At 35.6% G+C, this 13,642-nt stretch overlaps 1 protein-coding gene across 3 annotated transcripts in view; it reads left to right on the top strand.

The window, feature by feature from the left end:
- The window catches only part of ZBTB40 (zinc finger and BTB domain containing 40), a 120,493-nt gene that overhangs the window by 87,130 nt on the left and 19,721 nt on the right, over nt 1–13,642 (top strand). For all 3 annotated transcript variants that reach the window (XR_013171209.1, XM_077150921.1, XM_077150922.1), the window contains exons 4-6: nt 7,322–7,511; nt 8,117–8,259; nt 11,830–12,022. Coding sequence is in view for 2 of the 3 variants with exons in the window: in XM_077150921.1 (XP_077007036.1) it covers nt 7,322–7,511; nt 8,117–8,259; nt 11,830–12,022 (526 nt within the window). In the remaining variant the exon portion in view is untranslated. The remainder of the gene's footprint in view (nt 1–7,321; nt 7,512–8,116; nt 8,260–11,829; nt 12,023–13,642) is intronic.

Here is a 13,642-nt window from a genome sequence, read left to right as displayed (position 1 = left end):
AGAGAATTTGTGACCAAGAGACCAGCTCTGCAAGAAATACTAAAGGGAGCACTAGAGTCAGATACAAAAAGACAGAAGAGAGAGATATGGAAAAGAGTGTAGAAAGAAGGAAAATCAGATATGATATATATAATACAAAAGGCAAAATGTTAGAGGAAAATATTATCCAAACAGTAATAACACTAAATGTCAATGGACTGAATTCCCCAATCAAAAGACATAGATTGGCAGAATGGATTAAAAAACAGGATCCTTCTATATGCTGTCTACAGGAAACACATCTTAGACCCAAAGATAAACATAGGTTGAAAGTGAAAGGTTGGGAAAAGATATTTCATGCAAATAACAACCAGAAAAGAGCAGGAGTGGCTATACTAATATCCAACAAATTAGACTTCAAATGTAAAACAGTTAAAAGAGACAAAGAAGGACACTATATACTAATAAAAGGAACAATTAAACAAGAAGACATAGCAATCATAAATATTTACGCACCGAATCAGAATGCCCCAAAATACGTGAGGAATATACTGCAAACATTGAAAAGGGAAATAGACTCATATACCATAATAGTTGGAGACTTCAACTCACCACTCTCATCAAGGGACAGAACATCTAGACAGAGGATCAACAAAGAAATAGAGAATCTGAATATTACTATAAATGAACTAGACTTAATAGACATTTATGGGACATTACATCCCACAACAGCAGGATACACCTTTTTCTCAAGTGCTCATGGATCATTCTCAAAGATAGACCATATGCTGGGTCACAAAGCAAGTCTTAACAAATTTAAAAAGATTGAAATCTTACACAACACTTTCTCGGACCATAAAGGAATGATGTTGGAAATCAATAATAGGCAGAGTGCCAGAAAATTCACAAATACGTGGAGGCTCAACAACACACTCCTAAACAACGACTGGGTCAAAGAAGAAATTGCAAGGGAAATTAGCAAATACCTCGAGGCGAATGAAAATGAAAACACAACATATCAAAACTTATGGGATGCAGCAAAGGCAGTGCTAAGAGGGAAATTTATTGCTCTAAATGCCTATATCAGAAAAGAAGAAAAGGCAAAAATTCAGGAATTAACTATCCATTTGGAAGAACTGGAGAAAGAACAGCAAGCTAACCCCAAAGCAAGCAAAAGGAAAGAAATAACAAAGATTAGAGCACAAATAAATGAAATTGAAAACATGAAAACAATAGAGAAAATCAATAAGGCCAGAAGTTGGTTCTATGAGAAAATCAATAAGATTGATGGGCCCTTAGCAAGATTGACAAAAAGAAGAAGAGAGAGGATGCAAATAAATAAGATCAGAAATGGAAGAGGAGACATAACTACTGACCTCACAGAAATAAAGGAGGTAATAACAGGATACTATGAACAACTTTACGCTAATAAATACAACAATTTAGAGGAAATGGACGGGTTCCTGGAAAGACATGAACAACCAACTTTGACTCAAGAAGACATAGATGACCTCAACAAACCAATCACAAGTAAAGAAATTGAATTAGTCATTCAAAAGCTTCCTAAAAAGAAAAGTCCAGGACCAGATGGCTTCACATGTGAATTCTACCAAACGTTCCAGAAAGAATTAGTACCAATTCTCTTCAAACTCTTCAAAAAAATCGAAGTGGAGGGAAAACTACCTAATTCATTCTATGAAGCCAACATCACCCTGATACCAAAACCAGGCAAAGATATTACAAAAAAAGAAAACTACAGACCAATCTCTCTAATGAATACAGATGCAAAAATCCTCAATAAAATTCTAGCAAATCGTATCCAACAGCACATTAAAAGAATTATACATCATGACCAAGTAGGATTCATCCCAGGTATGCAAGGATGGTTCAACATAAGAAAATCAATTAATGTAATACACCATATCAACAAAGCAAAGCAGAAAAATCACATGATCATCTCAATTGATGCAGAGAAGGCATTCGACAAGATCCAACATCCTTTCCTGTTGAAAACACTTCAAAAGATAGGAATACAAGGGAACTTCCTTAAAATGATAGAGGGAATATATGAAAAACCCACAGCTAATATCATCCTCAATGGGGAAAAATTGAAAACTTTCCCCCTAAGATCAGGAACAAGACAAGGATGTCCACTATCACCACTATTATTCAACATTGTGTTGGAGGTTCTAGCCAGAGCAATTAGACAAGAAAAAGAAATACAAGGCATCAAAATTGGAAAGGAAGAAGTAAAACTATCACTGTTTGCAGACGATATGATACTATACGTCGAAAACCCGGAAAAATCCACAACAAAACTACTAGAGCTAATAAATGAGTACAGCAAAGTAGCAGGTTACAAGATCAACATTCAAAAATCTGTAGCATTTCTATACACTAGTAATGAACAAGCTGAGGGGGAAATCAAGAAACGAATCCCATTTACAATTGCAACTAAAAGAATAAAATACCTAGGAATAAATTTAACTAAAGAGACAAAAAACCTATATAAAGAAAACTACAAAAAACTGCTAAAAGAAATCACAGAAGACCTAAATAGATGGAAGGGCATACCGTGTTCATGGATTGGAAGACTAAATATAGTTAAGATGTCAATCCTACCTAAATTGATTTACAGATTCAATGCAATACCAATCAAAATCCCAACAACTTATTTTTCAGAAATAGAAAAACCAATAAGCAAATTTATCTGGAAGGGCAGGGTGCCCCGAATTGCGAAAAACATCTTGAGGAAAAAAAACGAAGCTGGAGGTCTCGCGCTGCCTGACTTTAAGGCATATTATGAAGCCACAGTGGTCAAAACAGCATGGTATTGGCATAAAGATAGATATATCGACCAATGGAATCGAATAGAGTGCTCAGATATAGACCCTCTCATCTATGGACATTTGATCTTTGATAAGGCAGTCAAGCCAACTCACCTGGGACAGAGCAGTCTCTTCAATAAATGGTGCCTAGAGAACTGGATATCCATATGCAAAAGAATGAAAGAAGACCCATCTCTCACACCCTATACAAAAGTTAACTCAAAATGGATCAAAGATCTAAACATTAGTTCGAAGACCATAAAACAGTTAGAGGAAAATGTTGGGAGATATCTTATGGATCTTACAACTGGAGGCGGTTTTATGGACCTTAAACCTAAAGCAAGAGCACTGAAGAAGGAAATAAATAAATGGGAACTCCTCAAAATTAAACACTTTTGTGCATCAAAGAACTTCATCAAGAAAGTAGAAAGACAGCCTTCACAATGGGAGACAATATTTGGAAATGACATATCAGATAAAGGTCTAGTATCCAGAATTTATAAAGAGATTGTTCATCTCAACAACAAAAAGACAGCCAACCCAATTACAAAATGGGAAAAAGACTTGAACAGACACCTCTCAGAAGAGGAAATACGGATGGCCAAGAGGCACATGAAGAGATGCTCAATGTCCCTGGCCATTAGAGAAATGCAAATCAAAACCACAATGAGATATCATCTCACACCCACCAGAATGGCCATTATCAACAAAACAGAAAATGACAAGTGCTGGAGAGGATGCGGAGAAAGAGGCACACTTATCCACTGTTGGTGGGAATGTCAAAGGGTGCAACCACTGTGGAAGGCAGTTTGGCGGTTCCTCAAAAAGCTGAATATAGAACTGCCATACGACCCAGCAATACCATTGCTAGGTATCTACTCAAAGGACTTAAGGGCAAAGACACAAACGGACATTTGCACACCAATGTTTATAGCAGCATTATTTACAATTGCAAAGAGATGGAAACAGCCAAAATCTCCATCAACAGAAGAGTGGCTAAACAAACTGTGGTATATACATACGATGGAATATTATGCAGCTTTAAGACAAGATAAACTTATGAACCATGTAATAACATGGATGAACCTAGAGAACATTATGCTGAGTGAATCCAGCCAAAAACTAAAGGACAAATACTGTATGGTCCCACTGATGTGAACGGACATTCGAGAATAAACTTGAAATATGTCATTGGTAACAGAGTTCAGCAGGAGTTAGAAACAGGGTAAGACAATGGGTAATTGAAGCTGAAGGGATACAGACTGTGCAACAGGACTAGATACAAAAACTCAAAAATGGACAGCACAATAATACCTAATTGTAAAGTAATCATGTTAAAACACTGAATGAAGCTGCATCTGAGCTATAGGTTTTTGTTTTGTTTTGTGTTGTTTTGTTTTGATTTTACTATTATTACTTTTATTTTTTTCTCTATATTAACATTCTATATCTTTTTCGGTTATGTTGCTAGTTCTTCTAAACCAATGCAAATGTACTAAGAAATGATGATCATGCATCTATGTGATGATGTTAAGAATTAATGATTGCATGTGTAGAATGGTATGATCTCTAAATGTTGGGTTAATTTCTTTTTTTCCGTTAATTAAAAAAAAAAAAAAAAGAGAAGGGATAATTGGAGATGAAGGGATACAGACTGTACAACGGGACTGGATATAAAAACTCAGAAATGGACAGCACAATACTACCCAATTGTAATGCAATTATGTTAAAACACTGAATGAAGCTGCATGTGAGGTATAGGTTTTTTCTTTTTGTTTTTTTTGTTTTTTTTTCTTTCTATTATTGTTTTAATTCTTATTCTATTTGTCTTTTTATTTCTTTTTCTAAATCGATGCAAATGTACTAAGAAATGATGAATATGCAACTATGTGATGTTATTAAGAATTACTGATTGTACATGTAGATTGGAATGATTTCTAATTGTTTTGTTAATTCTTTTTTTAATTAATAAAAAAAAAATTTAAAAAAATTGATTACCTTAAAACTACAAACATTCATTATCTCACAATGAGTCTGGAAACCTTGAATGATTTAGTTGAGCCCTCTGGCTCAGGGTACCTCAAAAGGCATGTAGTTCAAGCCAGGGCTGCAGTCGTCTCAAGGCTCAACTAGGGGACTATCTGCTTCTGTCGTCTTCCAAAGATGCACTTCCAAGTTAACTCCCTGGCTATTGACCAAAGACATCACTTCCTTGCTACATGGGCTTCTTTCTTATAAGGGTGGTTTACAACATGGCAACTTGCAACGCCCAGAGCAAGCACTGAGAGATGCACACACACACACAAGGCGTATGTCACAGTCATTGTGTAACCTAACCTTGGAAATGGCATCTCATTACTTTTTCTCTGTTCTCTTCCTTAGAAGCTGGTCATGAGTCTAGTCCAAGGGCATGAATATCAGGACACAGGGCTCATCTGGAGCCATTTTAGAGGCTGCCTACCACAGGGTCCCCTCTGTTTTCAGGGAAAAGATGTTTTAAAGAGATTATAGGCCAACTAACAAAAGCATATAAAGTTGAATTACTATGATCAAAGGGGAGAAAGTGTTAATTGCTATCTTTATCTCATTTATTTACTATTTTTAAATAGAGACATAAGTTACCTTAGGTTTATAGAAGTTACTTACTCCAGTGAAATTTTAATGTGAATTACTTAACCTGTATTTTATCTAAATGTACTTTTGAGATGACTAAAAAGCATATAAAATATTTCATTTATCTTTATAGAGCTGTTCCATGATCAGGACACAAGCGAAAGCAAAGCAAAGAAACAAAGATCTAATTCATTTATCATTCCTTTTTATTCTGGAGAATAGGGGAGATAAAATTTCTGTAAACAAAAAATTCAAACAAATAATTACTACCAGAATTTATAATAGCAGCTATCTAGCTGGACTTCGTAAGTGTTTACATTTATGAGATCTTTTCTTGTGTTTTTTTGTTTGTTTGTTTGTTTGTTTGTTTTTTGCATATGGCTAACATTAACTTTTTAATATTTCTCTTATGAGAAAGCTCTTTTTCTATCTTCTTTTACATAGTATTGCCACTTAAAACCATCTGAGGTAGGTTGCAGTTTTTCCATGTAGAAATCAATAAAGATTATACATATGAAATTAAGTTTTCATTACCAAATTTTTTTCAAATACATTTATTATTGCTAAAATAGTAGTATTAAATCTGCCTTCCAAATGGACTTCTTCCCATTTGTGGATGAGATGTTCTGTCAGGCCAAAGAAAGGAATACTAATTTTGTGTATTTTCCCACTGGGGTTGTTATTTTAGCATTCTAGGTTCAGGAGAGTCATGATGGTGTGTTCGGTTTTAGATGTGTGGTACTGACACCTGTGGAGGATAAGGCAGAAAATGTGTGACTCTAGATTTAAACAGAGAGCTCAGGATTAAAGAGCTTGTTTTAAGTGTCATTTGCATGAAGGTGGCAGTTAAAGCTGTACACACGAGAGAGCTTTGCAATAGGGAGAGTATGAAGAGAGGAAAAACAAAGTTGAGACCACTATTTAGTACTGTTTATGATTCTGGAGTTGGAAGGAGAACCAGCGAAGAAAGCTGAAAAGGACTGGTCAGAAAAGTGAGTTTTTATCCAAAAAGAGAATCATGATGACTGAGCAGTAGCAGTATCAGATGCCACAGTGGCACAAGGACAGGGGTGGGTTTGTTGTGTAAACAGTGTTGGTAGGTAAAGGGGTAGGGGCTAAATATTTAGAAGAAACTTTGAAATCCCTTTAGGGTAGAAGCAGTCATTAACATGAAGATAATCAATACCTGAATTATATGCTCTTCTTTTTACAGCTGGCAACTACACGCCATCACATTAGCCTAAATCAAGTTACAGCATCTAGAAGTAATGTCTCCATTTCTTTCTAAATAGTCATTCATAATGTAAATGATTTAAAATATTATCTTTTCCTAAATTGTGAGGTTTAAATTACATTCTCAATTAATAAAATAACAGTCCACCCAACTTGAAATTCAGATATTATTGCCCAAGAAACATTCAAAATAAAAAGATCAGAAAGGTTGTAATTAGGTAAGAAGTTCATGTAATGTAATTTGTTTAATATTCACTGATTACCTGCTGTGTGCCAGGTTGTGCTAGTTGCTGAACGTATAGAGCTATAAAAAACTTGGTCCCTGAGGAGTCAAGTAGGAGAAAAAAAGAAATAATACAATATAGGGTTATAAATACAGTATTAAAAGCAGAAAGAGTATGGGGGGGTGAGAGTGTTAGGGAAAGGCCTCTTAGAAGAGCTAACCCCTGAGCAAAGATAGAATTGGAATTGAATCCTCCAGAGGACAGGAACGGAAGCGTGTGACAGTGGTGTTTGTTGGAACTACGGCTGGAGAAGACAGGGTAGTAGGTGAGGAGTTGCTGGAGAGGGAGAGGGAGGGAACAGATTTGCTCCTTGCCAGATCCAAGGATCATGTGGTTCTTGTGGCTGGCTAATGTCCATATTTCTTGGGTACTTTTGTTCCACAGACCATGATGGAATGTCTTGAGGGTGAAGGACGTTCAGCATTCCAGAGAATCCTGGATAAAGTAAGAAATGAGAGCCTGAATGTTCAGTCTGTTGTGTCTCTGTTGAAGCAGTATCAAGATTCTAATCCTGCAGTAAAAACAGCACTATTAGACACAAAGCCAGCAGATGTACAAGCAGTGCAGCCAAAAGGTAGGAGAAAAACCCACCCACCTGAATGACCAAATTCTACTCTAGAACAAGGCTGTAAAGTTTGTTCCATTGAAACGTCTCTTCAGTGGCTTAGTTGTTAGGTGGTTTTCACGTAAGTAATTCCAAAATTACATGTTAAATATATACAAATTAATTTCAAGCCCTATTTCTATCCCCTAATTAGCTAGTCTGACACCCTGAAGTTGGAAAATACCATCAATATTCTCCTGACCTTCAAAAAGCCACATGTCCAAATCAATGACATGAGTGCCCATGGTGAATTGGTTCCTTGACAGCACTTAAAGGCTGAAGTTTCTCTCATTTGGGATAGGTACAAAGCATTGGCCTTGCCAACCAGAAAGTTAACCTCTGGCTGGCTCTGCAGCTTTGCGTTTTGACAGATAAATGAAACATTTTTCCTTTCATAGCGTTTAAACAGAATAATAAAGTATTTTCCTCTTCTAAAAGAGATTCTGCATTCAGGTGTTCAGAATAAGCTGAGAAATCACTTTACTATTCTGTCAGATCTCTCTTGACATACGATGCTGTCAATTTCTTCAAATTGACTAACTTCTTTTGTGTGTCTCTAACTTTTTCTCCCCCAGGGAGCACAGAGGAGGGAAAGACCTTGTCTGTTCTGTTACTAGAACACAAAGAAGACCTGATCCAGTGTGTAACACAGCTGAGACCTATTGTGCAGTTTCTGGAAACAGCCAACAAGGAATTCTTGACTGGCACTGAGAAAGAGGTAACTGGGCAGTAGATCTAGGTACCCTTTCCAAATTCATAGAGCACTTTTTAAATGTGTTTTGTGATGCGTAGCGTATTTTACCTTGCAGTAATTTTATCTGTACTACAGAGTAAGCACCTTAAAGTTAGGATTTTTATTTCATGCCTCTTTGTAGCCCTTGGAGCAGCTTGCTAAGGGCCTTGCACATTGTAGCTATGCAATAAATGTGTGGATGGATGAATGAATAAATATGTGATAGTTCTACTCTGACTCAGTGAACTTTTACTATTCAACAGCTGCACCAAGAGTTGTTAGGGCACATTTATAATTATTATGACCCTTTTTCTCTTTAAAATGCTGTTCATTTGTAGCAAATTTGGAAAACAAGCAAAAAAAGAAAAAAGAAGTTCAAAACTCCACTTAGAGAGGACCATTGCTAACCTTTTGGAGCATATGCTGCTCCGACTTGTTCTGTTTGAGTCATCCAGAGATGGGGTCATACTGAACCTACAGTTTTCTGACTTTGTAATATGTTGTGAATCCATTTCTAATAGGGAACTTGGCAGCTGCATAGTATTCTGTCTAAAGAACATACCATAATGCATTAATTTTTTATTGTTGGACATTTTTTACGATTGTTTGCTGTTATAAATGATGGTTATTATAAAAGGATGGAGAATGTCTTTGCACACAGATCTTTGTATACTTCTTTAATTATTTCCTTCAAATAATTTCTAAAATGTGGAATTTTGGAATAGAGAGTATAAACAATTTCCAGTGTTTGATAAATATTGCCAAATTGCCCTTCAGGAAGGTTGTACCAATTTACTCTCCCACCAGCTAGCAACTAAAATCCCCATAAAACTGCTGGCATGACTTCTCAAGGCAGCCAGATAGCTGTATTTGTTGATCTTATTGATTTTGACTTTGTGCTAAAAATATTTTTATATCTAGAAAAGGAATAGAGAACTTTTGTGATATCAGTTCTAAAACCATAGAAGTAGCTTAAACGTTGAGGGCCGAAAATGTTTTGAAACCATTGGTATAATGGCAAAGCACTGGATTAATTGTGAGGACTAGATTTTATTTTTCTCAGTGGTATATTGTTGTTTTTTCAGTAAATGGGACCAGCCTTTAATCCTAAGTTATATATTGCAAATTAATTACATTTTAAAAATTTTAAGGACTTTTAACTTCTTAAGAAAAAGATAATATGTAAAATAAGATTTTAAACCTCTGTTTTCTCCTTAGACTTCAGATTAAATGTAATTTTAGACAGTTTAAGTAAGTTGCTTATAGTTTTAGGAGTATCTGAATCTTTGTTTTGAGATTTCATTTGATTACTCATTCAGATCTTTTCCTTATTAACTAGATTGAATGTGTCCTTTGAACTGTTCATCGTCTTGGTAGAATAGCATGTCTAGGTAAAGCCCAAACTCAGCCTCATACTCTGCAGTAAGATAGACCACACTGTCATTTTCTTGTGTCACTTTCAGTTTACTTGACAGAAAGGACCAAAGCGAAAGAACTCAAATTAGTTATAAAACACAAAAATACTTCTTAGGATTGGGGTTCCAGCAGCGCTTCATTAAACTACTCCTTGTCACTAAATTTGAAGCAAAATAATAAATTGGGAGTATAAAGGTAAATGTTGATTGAATAGCCAGTGTCTTCACATCATGTGGAACATGCATCTTGGCCTTTTAGAACTTTCTTCTATTATAAAATGATGCTAATTAGGGGCTCTATAGCCCTTATCAATAATCTGGGTTCTGTAAGAATAGGTAAATAGGAATATCTTTACTTCACATTTAGAAACAGATAGAAAAATAATTTTTAGAACTGCTATTTATTTATTGCTTATGTGCAAGCAACGTGCTGAGGATCTTTTAAACATTACTGAATTTAATCCTCACAGCCATTTTATGAAGTAATGATTATTCTGTTTTTAAAGATGATGAACAGAAGCTTAAGGAGATTAAAGTAGCTGACCCAAAACCACACATTTGCTTAGAGGTGGGGTCAGTACTGGAACCCAAGATTCCCAGCAAAACATATTCTGCTAGCCATCATGCATACTGCCTCTGAATATCAGGAACCACTGTCACTTAATAAAGATCACATATATCCTAGGAATTATGTTAGAGTCTTCATAAGCAATCTCACTTTACAGAATCTTCATAAGTGTGCAAGAATTGGTATTGTTATCGTCTTTTGCAGACAAGGAAAATGCAGGTCAAAGAATAAAGCAATTTGCCAAAGGTTGAAGAGGCACTACATTTTGGAACTGGGGTTTAAACTATGTCTGCCTTACTCAAAAACCCATGCCTACTCTTAACAGCATCTGCTGCATCATTATTGCGTAAAAATGAAGATTTAGCACTGAAACCAATATGGATTTTGGATACAAGCTCTTCAGTTTTACATTATGATTCATTTAGTAGCAATCTAGTATACATTAAAGAAAATGACTATATTCTGTACTGAAAAGGAACTTGATATATATATATATTCTGTTCATATATATAATACAGATATTCCTTTCATATATAAAATCAATTTGGTTTTAAAGCTAAATTCATTATTTTAAAATGGGAGTTAATTTGATAATGGCAGCCTCTGGCATGCTACCATGACTGATTGCTTGACTGTTTCTCCTAGGAGCTGGCATTTTCTCAAATGGAAGCTCAAAATTCAGTTATTATGATCTGTAGATTACATGTATTGAAATAATCTCCTGTGTTATCAGTTCCATAACACCCAAGTTATGCATATTGAGTTGCAGTCCATTAAGAACTAGTTCTGTGTAATAGGAAAACATCTGTAAAATATCTCTCATGTGTTTTATTTTTTAACCTTTTGCTGGAGCCCTCTACCCAGAAAAGGATTTTAATCCAAAAAATCCTTTAACATTCCAAGGAAAAACAAGAGAGTAGACTTGAATGATAACTGGAACTGATGTATGTGGCCATTGAGAATGAGAGAAATAGACATAAAGAATTCACAAGAAAAAAATCCAGCCATGTGCTTTAAATGTATTATTTTGGAGGCTACAAACTAATGTATACACTATTTGGATATTCCCATTGCTATGTAAATAAAGTAAAAGGAAGTGAGATAACAAAGTGGCTCTGAAATTACAACCTCTCCCAATGACATATACTTTGTTAAACAGACTGAAAATACTATGCCTGGATTAATTAATTGCTAGTCCTGTGTTTCTCAATCTCGGGGTCTGAACAAACAAAATTTAAATAACTGGGTTAGGTGTAAACTGCTTGCTCTATCATAGAGGCCTACTGTAAGAAAATTTTTTTTTTTTTTAACAAAATGCAGGTTGTTAGAGGCAAGGGATTTATACAGACCTGTGCTTGACAAAGATTTTCATAGGGTTATTTGTTTGGAGAATGTTTTAGGTTTTTATTGAAACAGAATAAGGAAGGGACTATGAAAAAAAGTAGTGCTAGAAACAGAAGGACTTGGAGACAGGGCGTCTTTTAAAGCCATCTTGCTGGGTTTTCCAGTGGTGTGTCAGATAAATTTAGAATTGCTAGTAACTAGCGTCTGGTTGATTGTTTGCCACTGCAGGTGATTCTGAATTGCTGTGAGGGCAGAACACCCAAGGAGACAATAGAAAATTTGTTGCACAGAATAACTGAAGAGAAGACCCTGACTGCAGAGAGTTTGGTAAAACTCCTTCAGGCTGTGGAGACAATGTTCCCAAATTTAGGCCTTCTGCTGGAGAATTTGCAGAAATTAGCCACTTTGCCAAGCACCACAGGTATTATTAGTTAATTGTTGACTCTATGGACTAGAACTACTCCTAACAGAAAATTACAGTCTAAAATAAAACACCTTTTTGGTTGTATGCTGGGGAGGAAAGATGGTATTAAGATTGTCATTGCAAAAGAAAAACCAGCTATTGCAAATCAATGAATCTCATTATTTCTGGAATTAAAAGCTGAAATCTGAGACTAACTCTTCTCTAATAGCCTTGCTTATGATGTTCCTGTGGCTCAGGGCTTGTTTGTTTATGGGTTTCCCAGGGCTGCCAGGTGTCACCTGTGAATGCCTGAGGAGCAGACAGGCTCAGGTACATCCACAAGGCTCACAGTTTTGACAAGCTAGGTTAACAGATGTGAGCAGCAAAAACTCAAATCCTGATTTTCTCATTCCCCTTTGAGTGCTGTTTGGTTTCACCAGTCCCCAGAATTGACTACCCTTTGTGTTAATTCTAGCCAAATCATTTCTCCACTATCCCAGAGCACTTGTGACTAAGACAATTTTCAGAAAAAGGACATTTAGGAAATAGGAAAACTTTTTCTAGTTTACAAACATAATATATACTTATATAGACTTGGACAATTCTAAAAATAAAAGAAAACCTAACATCCCATCACTCTAGCATATCAATATTAACACTGCCATATTTTGTCTATCACATCATTTTTATAATATTGAGATACTACCATATTTTATAATATTCCCCTTTTAACAGTATAACCATTTTTTAAAAATTAACCTCAGTCCTATGTTTTGATGCCTATATAATTTTCCCTTGTAAGGATTTATAAGACATGTTAATTATTCCCTTATTTTGAGACAGATGGGGCATAATGGTTATGACTGCAGGCTTTAATGTCAGTCAGTATTACCTGGGTTTGCATTCTGATGACACCACATTTTGTAGCTGTATGACCCTGAGCCAAGTGACTTAACTTTCCTGAACCCCTCATTTTCTCTTTGTAAAATAGGGATAATAAAGGTACTTAGCATTTTCGTTTTTGTGTGGCTGCTCTGAGATGATACATGTAAAACATTCAGCACAGTGCCTGGCTCCTAGTAGCTACCCAATAAATATTAGTTATTATTGTCTTCATCATCATAATTATCACAAATTATGCAGTGACAGATGTCTTTGTACATAGATTTTTGCCTTCAGATAATTTCTTAAGGTTAGATGTGGAGATACTGGACCAAAGAAGAGAATGAATTTTAAATATCTGTAAAGTAAGGAAAATGCCTGGTAGTTTTAATTTTCTTTTCTTTCAAATAAGTATGACCCTTTAAAAAAGAGTTTCTAGCAGATTGGCTCAGAGACCATGAAAATAGAAGAACCATGGATCAGCTTCACTACTACTGTTTTCACTCATGTCTGCTTGTATTTTGGGTCTCAGCATGGTCCTTGACCTCGGGCTTGATGAATAAATGATACCCCTTGAATCTAGACATCTGAATCTCCTACTTATGCAGCCTTCTTATTACACCCGTGTTGAGTAGTCTGTAGCTTCTACTACTGGGCATGAACTTTTAAAGTGTTAGTGGTTTTGTGACCCTGAAGTACTAAGTGATTAAATGTAGACCAAAGGAAACCAGGCAAGACCCAAACACTTGTGTTTGA

Source organism: Tamandua tetradactyla, chromosome 2 (assembly GCF_023851605.1).
Source record: "Tamandua tetradactyla isolate mTamTet1 chromosome 2, mTamTet1.pri, whole genome shotgun sequence".
Taxonomy (NCBI): Eukaryota; Metazoa; Chordata; class Mammalia; order Pilosa; family Myrmecophagidae; genus Tamandua; species Tamandua tetradactyla.
This window is presented reverse-complemented; position numbering and strand designations above follow the sequence as displayed.